Source organism: Centrocercus urophasianus, unplaced genomic scaffold, assembly GCF_019232065.1.
Source record: "Centrocercus urophasianus isolate 14NV4802_14NV808 unplaced genomic scaffold, USGS_Curo_1.0 seq_19, whole genome shotgun sequence".
Lineage (NCBI taxonomy): Eukaryota > Metazoa > Chordata > Aves > Galliformes > Phasianidae > Centrocercus > Centrocercus urophasianus.
In genome coordinates, this window is record NW_024884744.1 from 9,506,417 (window position 1) to 9,528,856 (window position 22,440).

Genomic DNA, 22,440 nt, shown 5'->3' on the forward strand with positions numbered 1-22,440 from the left:
GTATCAGGACTGAAGTGAGAACCAGGGAATACACTTAGCTGATCAAGGGAAATTGTGTAATTGATAGGCAGTGAGGATATGACCTTGTGCTATATTCCCACAGTAAAGTTAGGTGGGAAGAGGTTTTTTCCATCATGCAGAAGTTTTTGAGATATCAACATTTTCCCCCACATCTCAGTAAATGCAAAACCTTCCTACATTGATGCTTTTATCAGAAAATTATCTCCTATCTCCTGTCTATATTGAATGCACGCTTTGAATTCATGAATTTAAACCTTTGTAGAGAAAAGGCTTGCACGTTTTCTCTCTGCTCTCTTCACTCTCTTGTTACTGCATGAATTATCTGTGTTAGGCAGTGTAAATCACATAGCAGGGGATGGTTATACTCCCAACAGCTTAGTGTCTAAATGGGTATGACAGACATGTAATGCTGTAGCCTAAAAAAGGTTAATGCAGTCCTTGGATGTCCAAACAGAACCATTCCAAGCTGGCTACATGCATTACATTGCCTCTGTACTGGGCTCCAGTGTGCTTGCTATCAGAATATTACGCCGTAAGCATTAGTATGGCATGTACCTACTCCATCATCTGTCCTTAGTGGTGTTTGTTTGTCTGATTGGCTCACATTCTTAATCTGACATTTAGAAGTGACTCATGTCCAAGATAAGTTGGGACACCCTGTACCTAATTCTTCATCTTCAGGTCACACCCAGACTCCAGCCAAATCTTAAGAATCTTGCTGAATAAGAGCTCAGATTAGGGCCTCTCATATTCATCTTCGTAGATAAAACCTGCATCCAGGCTCTAGTGACCTTGAATCTCTGCAGTATTCTTTTCTAAAAATGCAATTTCTCTCTGGTCATGCTCAACTGGAATGCAGCTGCAGAGATCACTCTCTGGCTTGTCACTTAGGCCAGATTGTCCCTGCCTCTTTAATTATCCCTCTGGTTTCATTTCTGCATCAGATCAAACAGAAGCTTCTTGTCTTTACTTGCGTGGCCTGTAGTGACCTATTCCCTCTGTTTTTCCTCTCTTATTCTCCAGTGACATATCAGCTCATCCTTTCCGTCTGCAGGTATCTATGTTCAATCTTCAAGCACTTATGTTTCCTTTTTGTGCTGTCTTTGTCCTTTCCTCAGAAGCATCCCATTAAACTTCTCTCAAAACTCCCTCCAGATCCTCTTTCAAATTCTTCCTTAACCTTTTCCTTGGCTGGGCTGTCTGCAGCTTACTTGTCAATAGTAAAACATTTAGAGTGCTGAGACCACAATTTTCCTTGCTGACCAGGCTTTTCCACAATCAGAGCATCAGAGTGACAGTATAAGCAAAAATAATAATAATAATAATAGAAATAAAATAACAAGAAGTTAGAACATGGCATCATGTAAATTTCCCCCCTCAATTTGAATTTGCTGTATTGCTTATGCTTTAGAGGACAGTAAATGAGGTTTCTGAATGCAGTGTAGGAGCTGATGTTCCCTTTCAGCTACTGAAGTTTTCCCTGTGACCCACTGAGTAATGATGGCATTTCCAGTGGTTTCAGCAGGGAAGCCTCTGTGGGCACCTCTAACTGTCCCCCCAAGGTAAAACCAACATGTGGCAGCAAGGCTGTGATGAAGGAAGGTCACAGCCAAGGTTATGAAGCTCTTTCATGCAACATGGGAGGACTCCAGTCTCCCAGGCATGCTGCCAATGCATCACCTTCAGTTTTGCCGAAATTATCTTGAAGCAGGACCTGAAAAGGCCTGAAGGGGCCAAAGAAGAATGCTGAAATGACATAGTCTCATCTTCATGCAGTTTAGTACTAATTTTGTCCTTTGTCTTTAAGGTGCCTTTTAAGTGCTATTTGTCTCTGTGGGAAGCAAATGGGTCATGTTGTTCTGTGTTTCTACTGTAATACGCTGCCTGCTATTTTTCTTTTAGATTATTTGTGTAATCTTTTTTTATGCAATCTGTTTGTTCTTGAGTCTTGCAAGCTTTGCCTTTGCTACCTCTTTCTCAATAAGCAGTGCAACTTGTTCTGTATCTACTCATGGGTATTCTGCACACAACGGGCTGGGTTATTTCATCCAGTGTGAAAATATTAAAATGGGAAACATGTGTGGGCACTTAATTGTGGTGAATCCAACCACAAATACCTTTGCCGTTGGTAACTGGCACACAGGAAAAGCAGACCTTTGTTTTGTTTTTATCAGACATAATGATAGATGCATTGTTTCTGGTGGGGTTTTTCTGGTTTTCTAAGGAAATGAGGCTTGTGCAATCACACTGCCTGTGTGCATGTGCCTATCTTGTTTGTCAGTTCCTCCCTCACCAACAACTCTTGAAACTAATAGCCATTTTCAGCCAAACCTGAGTAAGACATGGGAGTCGGGAGAAGCAACCTGGCTTTATAGAAGACTTTTGAGTTCACAGGTTGCACCAAAGTCTGCAGAAGTTGCTGTCTTTAACAGCTGCATTGCTGCAAACCATCAGTTATGTATTCACGCGTGTGCCTTTGCATGGATCCAGAAGCCCAACTGTAAGCTCCCAGATTTGAATATTTTGGTTTACTTGCTCTCATCCTTCGGGCGAGTGAGTCAGTTGGTGGTGTTGCTAGGCACAGAGCTTGTGTTTTGATTCTCATTGGAGTGGCCATGTCTCATGAAAAACATTGTTTGCTCCAGGCCACAGCACTACAATTTGCATATAAACTTATGAAAAAGGAAGCTTTCTTTAAGCTTTCCTGTGTGAGGGTTTACAGTAGCATTTCTGTCCGAGTACATAACAGCAGAAGCTGGACTTCTCATAAATGTAGATGGGTTAAGTCTGTCGCTGCCTGAATGGGAATCTTCTGTGGAAAAACCCAGAAAGAGGAAGGAAAGCCTAAGGAAATACCAACTTCAAGGGGAGAAGTTGGCTGAGATGTGTGTTGTGCTGCTCTTTGGTTTGTACCTGGCCACCAGCAGTGAAGCTGGGGAATGCCTGAGAGGTGTGCAGGAATGTAGCCTCAGGGCACCTTTCTGAGGCAGAGAAGATGTCTTTATGCCCTTCACTCAAAGGGAGGACAGAGGTGCAAAGGTGCTGAGCGGTTTGCCAGGGATTACAGGAGTACATGCCTAAGCTAGGAAAGAAACAGACCATGATTTCCTGATGTGAGAAGTGCAGCCAGAAGTATGATCTACGTATAGACAGCTTCTGCAGCGAGCGCCTTGGTCGAGGGGGACGTAAACATTGAAGTATGTGAGAGTGGCTAAATTATGAATGTGAGGAGGAGGGAAGAAAAGATTCCCACATGTTCTGCTCAGATGTTAACAAAGAAAGCTGAGAAGTGTTTGCATAGACACTGCATTATTCTGTGTCCAAATGCCTCATAAAAATAATACCGGATGATCACAGAATGGCACACCAGGGAAAATAAATTCTTCAGCGGAATATTCCCGCTGGAAAAACACTGTGTAAAGTAATACACTAATAGCTTTCAATTTCATGTTTTATATATGGAGATATTAACTGCTCCCCAGACGTCTGTTCATATTACAGCCCCGCTACACGAGCAGTTTGGAGAAGGCCCTGGAGCGACTTGGTCTTGTCCACGCAGAGGACCGAGCAGTGCTCTATTGCACATGCAACTCCTATTTCTTCTGCCTCTTTCCCACAGAAGTACTGCTCCGATGGTTCTCTCCAGAGGGATTTTTATTTTTATTTTTATTTTTATTTTTATTTTTCCTAGTTCTCGTGTTTTTTTCCATTCTTCCCCCATGCTCTGTAGCCTCATCACCATGCTGGGAAGCCTGCATTCCTTCTCCGCTTGTAAAAGAGGAGCCCTCACAAGAAGCATTACAGTGGAGTGATTAAAGCACAACACTGTCAAAACACTAATAACAAATGCTAAATAAATTAAAGCTTAAAAACAACATCTATTAATTTCTATTTGGAGGAGGTTCCAGGCTTGTCTTCATTTGCCTGGTAGCTCTCTCCACATTGCTCAGACAAGGTATGTATAGGATCTTGCCACGTAGGAAAGAAGCTCGTATGTTGTTCCCTGGGTATAGCCTGCTGAAGGCTGGGGCAGGCAGGGAAGAAGGTGTGAGGACGTGTGCTGGAAGATGTCCCACTGCTCAGAAGCCCTGTGGTTGGAACAATAGGACTGGTGCAAGACCTTTTAGGAAGTTTTGCAGTATTTGTTTGGAATAGTCAGTAAGCACAGGCTGTAGTGTGAAAGAGCATTGTATCATTGCTGAATTACTTAATCATTACTAGGTACATATTACTCGTGTGTGTTTTTATGAGTAATTCTGTCTGCCTGCTCTCAGATGAGCTCTAGTCTTCCTTCCCTCCTTCTTGCTTTTCATCATCCCCTCTACCCCACCCACTGAGGAGGGATGCAGGGTCCCATGGCTGGAGGCTCTGCTACATAATGTTTTCAGCAACAAGGTAAACAAGGCAGCAAGCCTCCTATGTGTGCTCCTGCAGGTTTCTTCTGTTATGTTTTTGTTTGCATGTTGCACTAGGGACCTTTCTCAGAAACAACTGGAGTTCTTAGGACTTGCCTTTACCCTTGTTAGTAGCTTCTGATACGCTTTTCTTGAATTACGATAAGAATCAAGTATTTGCACATCAGTTTTTGAGAAATGGCTTTAGTCTTTGAATGGATAGCATCTTAGTCAATATTAATCTTCAAACACAAAAAAGTCACTTTTCCACATAAAAGATGGTATTGCACTTTTTGTCATCACTAAGACTGGCTACTACTTGTTGTTTAAAATACAAACTAGCTCAGCACCAGCGCATTAACAAGAGCATAAGGATTGATGCTGCTATACTGGTAAAAGCATAAAAAGTAAAATCCTTTTGCCAGCATAATTGGCTCTATTGAGACAATTGGTTTAAGCTGAACAAGCAAAAAGAACTCTTTAAATGGTAAAAATTGTGCTGCCACGAGGCAGCTTGATGAGGCATCCCACCACAAAATCCTTTCATGTGGAGGCAAGGCTTTCAGCACAGGTTCATGCCATCTAGCTGAGTAGCTGCGAGTGACTATATAGTTATGTTAGATGGTAAGTGAATGCTTTGCATCTGGGAGACTTAGGCTCCTTATGATGGTTGCCAGCCTGAGGCACCAGCAGTAAGGAATTCAGTGTAGTTTTGGGGGCCAGTTTCAAGCTTCTCTAGATCATTCCGTGAGGGGTAGCAGTGGAGTGTGTTTCAATGTGCTGGATCATTGCCAGCAATGGCATCAGTTGCCCCTGTGCTGACTGAGCTGCCGTGTTCCTGCTGCCTACTGTGCGATGGAAGCATACAGGAGTACTTTCTCCCCAGCGAAAGATGGGAGCTTGCACTGACCCATGTTCCTTCCTTCTGGTGACAGGCCGCTGTGCTCGCTGTGGGGAGAATGTTGTTGGGGAAGGCACTGGCTGCACAGCCATGGACCAGGTCTTCCACGTGGAGTGCTTCACCTGCATGATGTGCAAGAACAAGCTGAGGGGGCAGCCTTTCTACGCAGTAGAGAAGAAAGCCTACTGTGAACCCTGCTATATTGTAAGTACTTGCGGGGTTTTTGTCCGCTCGTTTTTTACATGCAGACATCACAAATATTTGTTTTCTTCATTGTTGAACTGTTGCCTTATAGCCAAAACCAGGCAATCTCATGGTAAGCTGATGGGCACTAGTTTTCCATGGTCTTCAGAGGCATTCACATCACTTCAGCTTCCTTTGTTAACTTCATTTTCTGTTCTGTCCAAGCTGTTGAATGAAGTGGCCAAAGCAAGAGAAATAGGTGCTTTTGGTGATTATTTGAGCTCTGAAAGGAGCAGGCAATGCAGTGATTTTTAAGGGAAGGTGTTATTCTGATAAGGTTTTTTGTGTTCAGAAATCTGTTATCAAAACCCTTAGAAATGTTGGTGCCCCCTAAAATGTAGAAGATGAAATTCAAGGTGGCACTTAAACTTCTGGAATAGCGACTTCTGTGTTTCTTAATGAAGCTAATGGAAGTCTTTCCACTGATTTAACAGCAGTTGGATTGAGTATCTTTTGAAGCTTACCTTATCCTAAAATTTCACTTTATGCCTCCAACGAGCTCCTAAATCAAACAATTAACTGCACCTTTTAAGAGGCTCCCATAAGAAACAGTTAAAACCTGTTGTACAGTTGTAAATTAAAGAAACATCACATAGTGTGCCTGAGGCCTTACCTTGCTGTGACCTTAACATACAGTATGTTGGGAAAACATTATAATCTAGAATAAGAAAAGTTCCAGAACATTCTTAACACATTGATGGATCTTCCTTTAAACCTCGGAGTTAGAGTCCTTTTCATAAACTATTGATTTTCTTGCCCACTGTTAAATGAAGCTTATTTTAAACTGAAATCTAGTTTAAAGTTGGTAACTATAGCATGCACGTTCTTCCTCTATGTATTTTCCTGCAAAATTTTGTGAAAGCCAATGTACCACCAGTATGCTGCATAGCATCTTTTATTTACCCAGATGGTGGAGTTTCATTTGTTTGTTTTTGGGGGGATGAAATGGACTTGAGGCCCTTCCATAATTAGACCTTATTTTTGAAAGCAGAAATTTCTGGTATGCTGATAATTAAAGAAAGAATAGATATTTCTGAAAATGCTACTGCTATCTAACTGTTTCATTCTATTTTGGTGAAGGCTTTTCAGTGGGATTATTGCTGAAATACTGAATATAAAAAGGGGCAGAATTTGTCTTTTTGTAGCAGTGATAAGTGAGTCATGGTAATTGACTTTTAAAACCTAAATGATTTTTTGATTGAAAAATATACCCCTTAAACATTATTTTCTTTTTTTTTTTCTTTTTTCTTTTTTCTTTTTTGTTAGCACTATAATGATTGTATGATAAAAATTCTGATATCTTAGGAAGCTGGTGCCCATGTGCAAAGCACTGCAGATTTCAGGAAGGTGTGTTCATAATGGGAGGGGAGCATCTTCATACAACGTTAAACATCTCACTCACTTCAGGATGGAATTGACTTCATCTGCTTGCTGATTGATGCTTTTCCTCTTTTTCAAATCAAGCAGGCATTCTTCACTACTCATCTGCGTTAGTTTAGGAAAACATCTGCATTAGCCACTGTAGTAATGGTTTAAGATTATTTAATCCCATTACTTATACACTTCATTAGCCTGAGTGAATTGTTGGCAAGGATTCAGTAAACTTCCTACATTGGGAGATAAAAGGATAAAAAAAAAAAAAAAAGGAAAGGAAGAAGGATTCTGGTCCTCATTTTCTTTCAAATTTATCTTCTATCTATTTAGGGGATAAAGGAATGATAATTGCCTGGTTGCATCTGTGTTTGTATGTTCCACGATACGGCTTTGCAGCTCTGAGTACAGAGCAATGAGTAAACGTTTAATAGCTTTCTCTTATATAATCAGAGGAGGCCTTTAAATGCTTACCAATGCAATCCACAAAGAAAAAAAAAAAAGGTTATGGACTTCACCCAAAACACTTCTGAATCCATCTGCTGCTGCACATGTAGGGGAAAGGGTGGCCCTACTGATAAGTTGCTACATATGTGTAGCATGACAGCTAGTACTGTGAGTGGGGAAAGGAAAGGAGGAATCTGGCAATCTGGTGGAACAAGAATAACTAACCCAAGCAAACACCAGACTATTACTCCTGGAAGAAGCAAGTGTTGGGTGACTGTCTTGTTACCCCTCAGACAGCTTGGTGCTTTGCTCTGCTGAAGGTCAGATTTGTGAAGGGTTTGAGCCCTGCCTACTTAGGCTCAAAGAAATCTGTGTTGGAGCTCTGTCTGATGGATTCTTCAATGAAACGATGTCTGTGTTGGCTTCAGTGGGATGGCGAGTGCCTGAGTGCACTGAGGGCCCAGACTGAGTTTGCAGGTTGCTCTTGCAAATGGACGTGGGGCCCTTAAATTGCTGGGGCATGGTCTGAGTGGTGTTGTTTTCAGATGTGTGATGCTGTCATACTGAAGCCAATTAGAATTAATCACCTGCCTAGAGTGTAACTTGCGTTTAAGGATTTTGCCTCTAATTCGGTTTTTTGAGTTTTCTCAAATCTCACTCTCAGAAAATAACCTGGAAATGTAGAGTTCTGAATAAAATAATGGGGTTGAAGATCCCAGACTCAGGTTCCTGTGTGCCTGAATCCCCATGGAACATAGGAAACGCATGACTGCCTTGAGACAGTGCAGTGAGCCAGTGGCTGTGGCGAGCTCTGGAAACAGGATTCTGTACTGGTATACATGTGAGTTAATTGATGATGCTTATTTACTGGTCTGCCTAATTCAGACCAATTTCTACCTCTCATCTCTACCTCCACATGTTCAAAACTTTTGACCTGCTGTGCAGACCGCTAGGCCAAGCTGCTGCATTAATATTAAAGGAAGTCAGCTCCAATTAATTTGCCTGGTCTTGGTGTATAAATTCATGAATTCTTGTTTTTAATAATTCCCTTGTGTGACTCATGGCCATACGCACATTGAAAAACAATGCAAAAATAAAAATACACTTTTTTCAACAATTAGAATTGGCTAATCTTCTTAGTTTGTTACATGACTCTCCTTAGATGTGGTGGAGTGAAGACATAATTAAGATTACTGTGAAGAGCTGTGTTTAATTAGTATTTAGTCAATACCAGGCTTAAATAGCCTGCAGAAGTGTTGTTTCTTGCTTTTGTTTCTGATGTCATTAGTGATCCATTAAAGAAGAAATTCTGCAGAAGTCTGTGGATTAATATCAAAGGAAGTCAGTCACCTGTCTGAAGATGTTTACTGACTGGAATTTCAATACCAGAGTTCATTTCTTTCATAAAAAAAATTTCCCCTACCCAAAGGCTGGTCACTATCATTTCCTTATGAATGCTGTGAGATCTGCTGCCAGTGTGTTTGCTGGTTTTGCTCTACATCCAAGGATTCTTTCATTATTAATGTTATTTCTAAAAGAGTACCAGTCTTCTCCATTAAAACGCTTCTGCTCCTGCTCAACTAAAAGCAACTGTAAAAAAAATAAAGTGTTAATAGGAAGCAGATGTCTCCTAGTCATTACGACAGTCAAGCAACATCTGAAATATCACAATGGGGTTTCCATTGTAACCAGCTCACTGCTGTACATGTGATGAATGCAGTGTCTGTAATGTGTTATCAGTATACTTTTCCCCTCCCTTACAGGACAAATTACTGACCAAAAAAAGAAAACACATTTGGTTTGCTTCCTCTAAAAAGCTGAAGAGATTTTAGCACTGGGTTCAGTGTAGAGAAAAGGTTAAGAGTAACATCAGTGGAACTGTTGTTATAAAAGATTGAAGAGCACAATGTTAGAGCAATGCCAGCTGTCCACTTTCCAAATACAGTGTTATCATAAGGACTGAACACAAGGTTAACCAGACACACCAGTTTGGCAAGGGTGATGCTGCTGTTTTGTGAATGGGGTGTTCTCTGATGTCCTGCTGACTTTCTCCAGGACATGGAAATTTCCTTCTGTTCTTTCTCCCCTTTCCTGGCGGTTCGGTGTTTGACAGTGGGAGATAAACTCCCTATGAGGTTGAAGGCTGAGAGGTGCTGAGCACCTGCACTTAGCACAGAAAGCAGCAAGATCTGGCAGATGTTCTTGGTGACTTATTTCTTCTGCCATGTCTGAGTCAATGCAACCCACTGCTGGACCTGAGGGAAGTGTCACAGTGTGAAGGAGATGAGGAAGCAGAAATAGCCGTGGTCAGATGAAAAGGAGTTCAGAGAAGTTGTGGGCTGAAAATGAGGAGCGATTGAAGAAGGGAGAAACCGTGACTCATGCCTGTCTGCCTAAAGCAGGAGAAGACAGAGGGTGTGCTCTGCAATTTCATTTGGAAACCCAGGGAAGGAGATCCACTGTTTCTGTGGCACAGTGAGAGATACTGAGAGTATAACCTTACACCAGCCCCGGAGATCACTGTATGAGGTTCATCTTTCCATGGCAGTGAAATGGTGGGAGTGCTTAAAAGGGCCAGAATTTTGCATGACCGAGCACCCTGACCACTGCTGTTCTCCAGCTTTAAACACAAGATTGTAGCACTCCACTTCTTTCACTAGTTGTGTATTTTTGCACACAAAAGAAGTAAAAAGAGGCAGAAACCTTGAAAATATTAACTTTAGCTTTCTGGCCTATCAGAAGTGTAGTTCAGTAGAAGAGTGGATATTAGGGGGAACTTCTCCAAAAGAGCAGTTGGGCACTGGCACAGGCTGCCCAGAGAGGTGGAGTCACTGTTCCTGAAGGTGTTCAAGAACCTTGGTGGAGATGTGGCACCCAGTGGGGGTGGGTTGGGGTTGGGCTTAGATGATCTTAGTGGTCTTTTCCAACTTTCATGATTGTATGAAATGCTGATATTTCAGGAAATAGGACAGCTAGAGCCAGTGGAACCACGGAGCATGCTGGAAAAGCTTAAATTTGCTGATCATTGGGCAATTTCAGTGTTAAATCAATTTGTGCTCGTGGAAATCTTTGGTAAATATTGCTACTGGCTTTAGTGCACATCTGGTGCTGTAAACCTCACCCAGTGTGCACACGAGTGTGGCTGTGCCAAAGCAGGTACCTCCTGTGCGTGAGATTTGAAGAGAGGTTGATCCCTGCAGTAAAATCATATCTATTTTTAAAAATAATTCTGCAATTTGTAAGCTGAGATTATAGCACTAATTTAGCAACCATGTAACAATTTAAATTGGACCAGAAAAGACAAACTATAATTTAAAGATTTTTTTCCATGATACAAGTTTTCTTCTTTTTAAAGTAAAAAGCCTTTTATTCTTGTTTTTGTCAAGCAACGTATTGAATTTGAGAGTAATTTATGGAAAGTGCTGCCAGCATGGTATTGCGAGTGCTCCACAATTTGAATTTAAACTGCTCAATGGGATCATTAAGACTATTATGCCTGCTTTCCAAAGAGTTTGAATTCAAAATGACAACTGGAACAAAAATATAAAATAAACTAAAAAGAAGTCATGCACTCTTTACGTGGTGGAATTTTTCTGCCCTCGAAATATTTCATTGAGATCAATGCTCTTCTTCAGTCTCCTCCTGGAAAAGAGCTGGTGTTGCTAGTTTTAGTGCTGCGTTCCTGTGTGAGTCATCAGCAGCAGGGAAGCTGAACCTGTGACCTGTGGATCTAAAAGCATTTCGTCTCGGCTGCTGGAACTGGGATGCAGCTTGGCAGCAGTGGGCTGCTGCCCTGGATTTTGTACCCTCAGTGGAGGAGGTCTGTGGGCATTGCAGGCACAAGGCTGGCCCAGAGTATTGGTTTGCTTACAGGCACATTTGGATCCTATTGGTTATTAGACATGATGATTTTGTTAGTATAGACCCAACTGGTAATTCATAAAGAATCATAAAATCAGTTGAGTTGGAGAGGACCCTTAAAGGCCATCTGATCCAACCTCCTGCAGTGAACATCCACGGTTCCATCAGGTGCTCAGAGCTGCATACAATCTAACCTTGGGTGTCTCCAGGTCCTTGGGCAACCTGTGCCATTGCTGCACTACCTTTACTGAGGAAACAAAGCTTCTTTACATCCAGTCTAAATGTCCCTTCTTCTAGTTTGGAGCCATTTCTCCTTGTCCTATCAGAGCAGGTCCTGCTATAGTGTCTGTCCTTTTTCTTTGGAAAAGCTCCTGGGTAACTGGTCAGTGTTATAAAACTGAAAACAAATCCAGAAGACTTTAATAGCTCTTACTATTAGTAAATAGATGTATTTAAAAAAAAAAAAAAAAAAAAAAAAAATGGAAGCTGGGGAAGGTTAGGTAGGCATAAGCTTGGTGCTGCTACTTTGAGTGGTAAATGGTCTTTTGCAACTGGAGCGTAAAATAGAGGAGAACGGGGTGCTATTACAGAAACTGTCCTTGGAACTTCTAAGAGTCCAAGTCTGGGAGATACAAAAATCTGTGTGAGAGAATGTCAGTGAAGCAACTTCTATCAAAACGGGGGGAGATGCTGAACTTAGCTGACCTGTGAAGCATGCATTATTTTATTATTTTTTTTCTTCTCAGTGGCCTGAAAGCTGTTACAGGGGCTGGGTCATGCCTCTTGTTTTGTCACTGCACTGAAGGAAAAGGTTTCTTTCAGAGGGAATAGACAGGCTTTTTCAGTAATCTCCTTTCTAAAACAAAATTATGAAGGGGAGAAAGCATACCGTGAGATGATGAGGTATACTGTGTAGCAGCTCTCTGGAGACTCAGAGGGTCATATCAAAGAAGGTAGGGCCAATTGATCTCACTGTCTAACAAGGGCAGGACAAGAAGTCTATGAACTGAGGGGAAACTCTAGGGGTTTCTTAGAAGATACCGAAGCATCAGCCCTATCAAGAATTGCACCGGTCTCTCCTTGGCAGCAGGTTCTCTGAGCTGGATCAGACACCCGTCTGCAGAGGATGACATAAAGACAATAAAATTATTCTTAGCGCAGCAGGATCTGCTTGGCTAACCAGTCTGAATCACCTCATGGGCTTAAGGGTGCTATATACCCTATTTTCAGCCTATGGTCACTGTTTGCCATCATGTTGTTCAGTTAATAAAGGCAACTGATTGAAACAGGTAATGGGAGGATGAGGCCCCACCTTGGTGTAATTGACTTTCCAGAGAATTGAGTGAAGTGTTGCTTAAGAGGAAGACTGGCTTTGGGTTGCAGGGTAAAACAACTTGATGATAACAGCATTAGCTGGGAGATGTTTCTGAAAGTTACCACGGTGCTGGACAGCACGTAGAGGTGTGTTGTAAGATCGACCGTGAGGGAGGGCTGATTCACTAGGTCAGAGATCTCCTGGCTGGTCACAGTTGTGCTGGTGATGGATAGGCTGTAGACTATGGAGAGGTGTGTGATATCTGCAAGAACATGTCTATATCAGGTGAAGATTCCTCTTCTACTCTTGGGTTTGCTTAAGTATTCTGAGGTGGTTTGGTAGAATCCGGGTCTTTTCTCCTGTGTATGCTGGCAGCTCCAGAAACTTCAGTTGTCTTCCTGCCTCTGCCTCAAGTTTCTGTAATTACAGACATTTTTCATATTCGATTATATAAACATTTATTTGACATCTGCAATCTAGAAAAAGTGTACAGTGGGAAACTTAGTGAAGAGAGTTGTTGGTATGACTGAAACAAGATGACACTGTGAAGGACGGGCTGCTGCCACTCAGTAAATTTCTCACCTCACAGGGTGAATTCTACTACTTACGTATTCTTAGGAAAAAAATAGACTCTCTGTAGGACCATAGTAGTTTTATGGCTCCTGGCTATACATCTGCTTATGGATTATACTATAGTGGAGGGAACAGTGACGTGATTTAGCAATGACTTCAAGTTGTGTTGAGATTTCCCTTTAGAAGTATCTAATGCTTGTGTATGCCTTTTAGAGCTAACAGAAGCAGCTTATAAGACAATAAAAAAGACTCACGCATGAGCATCCTTGTAGTAATGGGAAAATCTTCCTCATTTGCAGTTAAGCATAGATGGATATTATAAAGCAGGCTATGTCTAGTGCTTACAGCATTCATCTCTGCTTTTCTTTTGGTTGTAGTTTGTTGCCTCCTCAACGCTATTGCTGCTTTCACCCTTTTTGCTACCTGAATAGCATCTAGATATCCCACTCTAATAAACTATCCTTATGATAAGCCAGTGAACAACAGGCAAAACAGTCTCATTTCAAAAATACCTTCCTGGTAAACAGCAGCGGGTGGGTGGAGAGAGTGGCAGTGTTGCCCACTTGTTGCAAGTAAAGAACTGTGCGAGGAACATTAATGCTGTTTAAGATAAGGCATAGATCTCTGTTGCTGAGGCACCTTCAAGGACAGATGGTGCAGACATCTGTAAAGAATGGTTAAGAACTAATTAATTGAGCTTTTTCTGGGTAAGGACAGATCCAGTGGTCTTTCCTGGCCTCTGCTTCTAAGCTCAAGCAACTTGTCCAGGACCACAGACACAGCCTGCAGTGTGCAGCATGGGCCTCCCATGTCCCAGTGTCCAGCCTAGTTGCAGTTCAGCCTGCAGAGATCTTCGAGAGAAGATGTTACCTTTCTTTTCTTCCCCTTCTCAAAACATCCTGTAGTCAGGGGATGTGACTGTTGCTGTTAAATGAATGGGAGCAAGCAGCTGGAAACTGAGTGGGGTCTCTTGGGAAACAAGGAGGGTGGGAGGTACCATGACAGCTCTCTTCCATGAGTTTTACCGCTTGCTTACAGCCCTGTATAGTTAGTTATTGCTTAAAACTGCTGAAGGCAGTTGTTTTGGAAAGATGGTGATTTGTTTGGAAGAGGTCCTGCAATATAAGTGTGCATTGCCATCAGATCCGTGTATTATTGAGTTTGCTCTGACCTGGTCAGTGTAGTAGTGTCAAAATGCTATAGTGTCCAGACATAAGACAGAACTCATCTAAGAAAGTACCGAGTTAACACAGTAAGCAAAATCTTTTGGTTGTTTTGCACCACTGGTGTTATGCTTGCAGAGCTGCTGGTAAAGCCCTGGCCTTGCAGCCAGGCTGTGACAGCCGCCAGCAATAAAGCTGAATCTGTCCCTGGGTGTGTGTGGATTTAGCAGGTATGATTTACCCATAGAAGCCTTTCAGAGAACAGAAAACCTTGTCCTGCCCTCTTACTTTGGTCCAGACAGCAATTTGCAAGCCCAGCTGCCAGGGAGGCGAGCGGGCGTTTGCAGCTCACCACTTCAGCCCCGTCTCCTTGGTGAAGCCACACTCTGAGGAATTTGCTCTGGCAGAAGCTCAGTCTGTGAGGCGATCCTCCCTCTAGCGTCCTGCCTCCGTTTCTTCACTCCAGGACATCAGTTTGCCTGCGTGCAGTGTTTATTTGCAGGAGAGGAAACTGTTTTACTTGCCATCGCACACACACAAACCCCAGTGGGCTTGGTAGATTTCTGGTTAGAAAAACAAAATTGTGCCAAATTAGGGAAAGCACAACAAGCGTGAATGATGGCAAGAGAAAAAGTTTGTTGATTCTAAGAGTATCGTGAGCGTTTGGTGCTCGTGGAGGGTAAAAGCAAATTGCAAGTGTTTTCTCTCACAACTGTGCTGATCATAAAGCCGTGGGCCAAGAGCAATATTGACAGAAAAGGTAAATCATCCACTGGGGTATTTTGGGCAGAAGAGGAGCAGATTATAGCTTGACTCTGGTACTGCTTAGCTGTTGCATTTGCTGGGGACAAGCCGGCAGTTTTGCACTGGCAGCTTGCATGGCGTTGGTTAACATAGGCCATGAGACCTGCAGTCCGTGTGCCTGCACCCATCACTTGGGGACCATCTGCTGTGTCGGGGCAGAGATGGCGTTGTGCTGCAGGGAGCAGGCAGGCATCTGGCTGGTTTGCAGTGTGTGCCGAGATGTGCACGGCATTGCCCCTGCTTTTTCCTGGCAAACGCGTGTCATAAGAGCACTGCATGGGTTTCTCACAGCAATCTGTGTGACCCTCCGGGCAGGCTTACCAAAAGCTCTGAGGCAGTGCAAGAAGTGCAGACATGGAACCAGTGGCAAATGCCATGCGACGTGCCTGTCTCTCTGAAGACTTTCACAGTCATCAAAAATTGAGTTTTGTGAAATGTTCTGTACAAAAACTTTTGTAACATGTGTGATTTTAGAGCAGCGATCAAGTATAGAACAGAGATTCGAGAGGCTTCTTCAGGCACCCCAGGAACAAGCGGCTGCAGACGCTGGGGACTGGAAAAGATCTTTGTGTTGCTTTGTTTTGGTTTTATTGTCTTGGCTGAAGCTGGCTGCTAACATTTGATAGTTCAGCGCTGTGGCTCATCGTCTTTACATCCATGCTGTTGGACTCCCTAAGGCTGCTGGCTGGGCCTTGTGTTGTTGCACGATTCTAATGTTACCTAATGCTCTTTATATAGGTATTTTCAAACTACTCCAAAAATCTAAACAAATAGTGGTTGTGGTGCCCAAAGCCAACCAAACCTGGATACTTTCCCTCGCTTGTTAAGGGAAATACACAGCAAGTTTAAAAACAGTGTTGAAATGTAAATTAACTTTCAGATGTTATCAGGAATTGAGATTTTAAGGATGGATATTCCATTAGCTCTTGACAATGTAGCTTTTTGTTTAAGGACATGTTTGAACCATACACCATTTTGGCGTTCCACCAACAGAGGTATCTGTGTAAATGCAATCTGTGTTAAAGCCAGACAACACTTTTAAAAAATTATTTAATATTTCCTACAGCAAGCCATCTGTGACTGGTCATATTTTAGGAAGCAAGTGAACATCACAGCAATGTTTCTCGCTCTATTTGAGTAACTTTTAGACTTTTTAAATTAAATGTGCTGCCAAATATTTATGTTCTGTTGTGAAAAGAAAAATATTTGTTTGACATCCCAATCTCCCTGGCAGTTTGCAGTCAGTTGCTCCTCTTAGGAGCTACTTTTTTTGTTTCCTCGTGGGTAGAGTAAGGTAAAAGAAGGGTGCACACCTACAGGGGAAGTTCAGCTTGGATATTAGGAAGAAAAATTCTTCTCAGAAAGAGTGGTGAGGTATTGGCACAGGCTGCCCAGGGAGGTGGAGGAGTCACCATCCCACGGGGTGTCTAAGGAAAGGGTAGATGTAGTACTTAGGGACATGGGTTAATGGGCGATGTTGGTGATAGGTGGACAGTTGGACTAGATGATCTTGGAGGTCCTCTGTCATCTTAATGGTTCTGTGGGCAGCCCTGAAGATGCCCTCTGGCCTCACTCCTCAGCTGTCTGTAGTGCTGCAGCATGTGATGGGGCTTTGCAGGAAACAAAACAGAGGTTGAGCATTCAGTCTTCACCAGCCCGCTGTGGTGTGAGAGAGGGCAGGTTGAGCACCATGTTGTGCACACTGATGGGTGCAGAGGTGGCAGAAGAGCCACCACAGCCCAGGTGGCCATCCCACATTCCTGCCAATGTGCAAAAAGCCCAGGGTTTCCCAGAGAAGCAAAATGTTGTGCGGCGTTTTGCAGCACGCCTACCACAGACACTGCAGCCATCACCAAGGCAACCCAGTTGCCAGAATTTAACGGCAGGAAGGCAGGGGAAAAATTAGTGATGGCCTAAATTATGGCTGGCAGATAGTGCTGAGCCTAAAGCACATTGATGCGGCTGAGGTCTGCTCTAAGTAATACATGACTTGCTTTCAGTAATGATTTTCACAGAAAGCTTGTGTTTTATCCTGCTCCTCAGATTTATGGCTGGCTTAAACTTAATCACTCTGATGTAGTGAAATGCATTTGTTCAAGGGCTCAGAAATCGGTGTGATCATTTTATTACACAGACGTGCTAATAATGCCAGTCCTTGAGGTAGTCCTGAAAGAGTTAATTCCATTTTGGAAAGGCTGAAGCATGCTGAAGGAGTCCCTGGTGGCCTAGCACCAATTTTTGCTCAGTGCTCTTTTGGAACGGTCCATATAACTTACCTGTACTTACCACCCTGGGACTACTGCAGCCTGAGCAGTCCGGGTGAATCACTGCGCATCACCTGTCTACGTGCCTATTGCCTGTAGTAGCAAAGCCATGCGTGGAATGGATGTATTCTTACTTACGTGCTGGGAAGAGGCCCGTACAGAATAGAGAAGGAAGAGAAAGCAGTCCAGATTCGCTCTATTACCTCTGACAGGTTTACTTTCACTGTGGCATGGCAATAAGATTAAAGTTTTATGGTAATATTACCTCCATCCAGACCCCCCAAAAAAAAAAAAAAAGAGGCATAAAACCTCTCTTCGCCGCCGCTTGGATTTCAAACTCTTTTATAGAGCCACTGCATCTGTTAATAAAATCCTTAATTCATTCTGAACATTTTATTGTCACTTCAGATAAAAGTTTAATCAGATAGAATTATTGCCCTTCTAATATTCCCTTAACCTTTGCATTTTAGACTTGAACCATATCGGTTAAATTTTAAAATCTCTTTTTTTATGGACTTGAATGCCCCCATCTCTGTTTTACTGGGTACTTTTGCACAGAAATGCCATATTCTGTTTTGAGGTCATGTGAAAACTTTAAAGGCTCTAATCTGAGCGCTGCTCACTTTCTGTTGAAGTGTCTTGCATGCCCTATTAATTACTTTAATGGTGACATGCTGGTTTAAGGGAGTTCTTTATTAATACCACTAAATCTTCTTTTATTGTTGTTTAAACACTTTTTCTTTCCTTTATGTAGATGTATTTAATCCTTTCTGTCTTTAAAATAAATGAGTGCATAACTCCACATGAAGCGCCTGACGCTTCCATTTGGCATTCTCAGGAGGGGGCAGAGAAGCATTGCACTCCCTTGCCTGCAGCATCTGCATACCGACAGAGACTGAGAAGCGCGCATCTCGACTTGTGTCCGTAATCCAGTGTTAGATTGTTGTGATGGAAGTAATGTTTAACATTTTATTGCTGTCTTTCCAGAAATAACGTGCCGTGAATTCGCTTCTGCTATTCCAGAGTGTTGAAGTTTTAGAGGTCAGTGTGGCTTTCTTGTTGGAAAATGTAGCGGCCCAAGTTCGAGAGAGGATGTGTTCGTGTCTGAGCCCTTTCCTAGCATGGAGAGCACATCAGTGTGCTCTTCCCAATCACAGCTCTTCGACTGATATGCTGGTAGTTCAACGTAGAAATGAATAGCATTAACTGAACCAGCTTACTTTAAGGAGAACAGCCGTTCTTGTGAACTAGTCAGCTGGCAAAGCACTGACATCCTTGTCTGCCATCGGGTCTGTCAGATCTCTATCTTTCTATGATTTTATCTTTTCAAAAGTGTGTATTTTGATCCAAATTAGTTGCAGATTTTCTTGGTCTGGAGAAGGGGAAACAAGATATGAGCAAAGCAGTTATCTTTGGGACCCAGAGAAACATATTTCAAAAGCACATAAGTGACTGAAGAACTAGATTCTTCTTGGTCTGCCAACTCATTCTTGACAATGAGACTTGAACTCCTGGCAGCTAAATCATCTTGTTCTTCAGTCACTTCTGAAAGTGTTCCCTTCAAAGTGTTCCAACAGAGACTGAAGATTCTTGAACAAATAACTTTGAAAACGTTTCACCAACAGCAACAGTTCTCCTCTTTCTCTTTTTCTTTCTTTCTTTCCTTCCCCTTCCTCCCTTCAATTTAGGGGCAGGGGATCGATTTTGCAGTCTCTTGACCTCTCTTCTCCCAGATGACTTCTGTCCCCTGACCCATTTGTGCCCAGTTGGGTAGTAGAGTTTCTGTGCACCGTTCCAAAGCTAATATATACCAGTATGTATGCACAGACTTGCACAGATTGAATCCAGAGTCTGAATTCAGTCTGAAATGATTTGCTATCTGCCTGGAACAGGTCTGCCTTTCTCTTGTGAACTTGCTCTCAGGTTTGTCCAAATCACTCAGCAGTTATCAGTGGCACATTTTGCTGCTGGGTGTCTGAGGCCTTTTGCTCACAATTGCTATTTTAATTTCAGAAGCAGTCAGTATGCTCATGCACTTATACAGCACTAAATGATAGCTTTTGCATTTTCAATTTTTGCTAAATAGCACCCTTTGCTTTTTCGAATCAGTAGCTAATTAAATGGCAAGATAAAGTGCTCTTTGGTGGGTCACAGGTGTACAATCACTCTAGGTTAGACAAAGGACCTGATCCTGTAAATCAGAGTAGTCTAAGACATCGACCTGCTTGCACCACTGTTGATTTGAATGTGCTTTGGTTACTTGGTGGGAGCTGGATCAAACTTTGGTGCCCAACACTTCACAGCTAATGACAGGGTAAGAGGCACAGACCCTATTGCATAAAATAGCCATCTTGCAGGCAGTCTAGACTGGCTACCTTAACATTTTTCAATTTTGAGAGAGTAAGATGAGTAAGGAGGATTCGGGTGAATTTTTGTGGAAATTCCCTAAAACAAACTGAAAAAAATCTTTAAAAATAAAGCATTTTTTAGCTTGTATTTACTTCCCTTTTCCCTCATGGATACCTTGTTTATTTTTTAAATAAATAATCATATTTTAAAGCAGTGTAAATAAATTGCAAAATGTGCTCCAATGGGGTGGATAAATGTATTCCATCTGCTGGGGAGTGATTATTAAATAATTCACAAGTGGCAAACCCAGGAGTGGTTATCCATTTTCCCTTCATTCATGGGCTTGTGTTTTTTTTTTTTACATCCCGTAGGAGCTAATTATGTTTTCTTTGTACATAATGTTTAATAATTTTTAAAGTCTGGCACTAACCCCTCCATCTACAGATTCTTCACATTTTCCAAAATATTTCTGCGTGTGTCTGCATGCAGTGGTTGGCAGAGGAAGATGTTCATTACCTTTCTTCCCCTTTTTTTTTCTTTTTTTCCCCTGCGTGTGTTGAGAGGTAGGTATTGATGTCTAAATTGTGACAGGGAACTGGGAAGCGAATTTCTTTGTGTTGAAGGGAGTTTGCTCCTGCACAGATGGTGAGTGGGACCCAGCCCAGCTCAGACCTTTGCATGGGAATCTGTGACTTGAGGGCTGTGACAGCTGTCAAGGTTTGGCTTGAACTTCAACCCTTATGTCAATAGGAAGCAATGGGAGGAAGTAGGGCATGCGTTTGGAAGGCCCTGTTGCCTTTCCCTCTATGTTAGGAAGAGTTTTGTTATCTTCTAAAGGACCAAGAGTGAGCCCAATGAACCCAGCTCGTGGGTAAGCAGGAAGCAATTACCCAAGATAAGCGTGAGCCAAACCCCACCAGTGGGAAAACTGCCATCAGTATGTGGCTTGGTGGGCTCTGGGTCTGACCCTAAGGAAACTGCTCAACTTTTCCTGGTAGCTAGCAGCCCTGGAGGCCTCACGCGTGAGCTTCGAGCAGGCAGGGAGTGTGGCTGGGTTGAGGATTGGATGAGGCTGGCACATAGCAGGAGGCTGCAGAGTCAGCAGCTGGCACCTCCAGTGCTGTATCCCATTTCAGCAAGGTTCCTGTTCCCATAACTGCACCTGCATTATAGAGCAGAGAGTGAGGGACCACCATCCCATGTTGGTGCCTGAGGCCCTGCAGTCAGAGCTGGGCTCTACCCTGGGCTGGAGGCTGATGATTGCAGTTAAAGGACAATCCCTAACTTGATGCTAAAATGTGTAATTAGCCACAGGAAATTGTTTCTTCAGCTGATGAAGACAGGAAGCTTAAAATGTCTCTTAATTCTTTCAGTATTTTTCTGGGGGGTTGAGCAAATCTGGCTGCCCTCACCAAAGGGAACAGCATACTGCTTCCAAGCAGGTAATGCTCTCTGCTGCGCTCTCACATGTCCAAAGGTCTGTGCTGACTGCCAGGGAGGGCCAAAGCCCTCTTGCTAAAAGGCAGAGCCACGTTTTCTTTTTCTGCCTTCCTTTTCCATATTCCCTGTAGGCATACATAGACTTTGGGTTTCGGAGGAGGCTGTATTCTGTGGGAGCTGCAGCAATCAGCTTCTCCCTGGGACAAAGAGCAGACCCCAATTATTTAGTTTTGGCCGTGATTTCCAAATGATTCTTGACCTGGGAACTCCTCCTTTTGTTATACTGCTGATCCCTTGTCCTAACCAGGGAGCAGTCTTTGGAAAGAAAAGCAGTTTGGGTGTGAATTATTAGTACTTTGAACATTTTGCTTGTTTGTGAAGAACGACCCTTCCTTCCTTCCCAACCTCATATTCTGTGTAGCTTCTTTATATTCAAAACTGTGATCAGAATAGCATTTCCCATGACTGTCACCTATGCAGAACACAAATTTTGCTGCTTTCAGTTTAGGACTGAAGTGCTGCAACTATTGATGGTAACGCTGAGTCTGGGCTCCCTTCCCCATCTCATTTCCTGCTCCAAATGGTCAGTAACTTTCACTCCTGGCAACCATGCACCAGGATGGAAGAGCACAGGGGGGCTAATATCCAGGTGAAGGAATTGTGGCAAGTGATGAAATTGATTTCACTTCATATGAAGTTGTAGAGTGAATGAACAGTGTGTTCAACACTGGATTTGCTGTGGACGTGAAAAAAGGAGGAGAGGCTGGGTGGAATAAGATGAGGTGTGTTAGCTAGCACAGCAGCTGCAGGAGGGGTTGTGTGAGCACAAGGCATGCTGGGCTGCTTTAACTTAAACCTCAGGAAACTGGAAAAACAGCTGAGGAATGGAAGGGTGTTTGAAGGATATGGCTGGAGTTGGGGAGTACAAAATTACTGCCATGCTGGCTTTTCTGTGCCTGAGGCTCATCCTTACATTAGCAGTTCTCCAGGAGACACCTGCGTTCTGCTTGCAGACCTGGGCTGCTGGCACCTCCATCGAGGTGTCATTTTGTTTTGCATTCATCTATGTCCTTGGATTTATCCAGGACTGAGCATTGTCGCTTGATGGCAGGGGGAGAGCAAGCTCTAAGTTCTGTAGAAAGCTGAGTCCAGGATGTAGATGTTTCCATGTTGTCCTGCTTTCTTGTCATCCACATGGACTGCTTTCTCCCTCTGGATCTTGTTGGCTTCAGGTCACCAATTCCTGCTTTTGATATGGTTTTTCTGCCTGTTATGGTGACCTCTTTGCTGCTTT

At 42.9% G+C, this 22,440-nt stretch overlaps 1 protein-coding gene across 5 annotated transcripts in view; it reads left to right on the plus strand.

Annotated features, from left to right (window-relative positions):
• LOC122161492 (LIM domain containing preferred translocation partner in lipoma) overlaps positions 1-22,440 on the plus strand; it is a 320,970-nt gene that overhangs the window by 256,386 nt on the left and 42,144 nt on the right. For all 5 annotated transcript variants that reach the window (XM_042820970.1, XM_042820969.1, XM_042820974.1 and 2 more), the window contains exon 10: positions 5,351-5,520. In XM_042820970.1, coding sequence (XP_042676904.1) covers positions 5,351-5,520 — 170 coding nt within the window. The remainder of the gene's footprint in view (positions 1-5,350; positions 5,521-22,440) is intronic.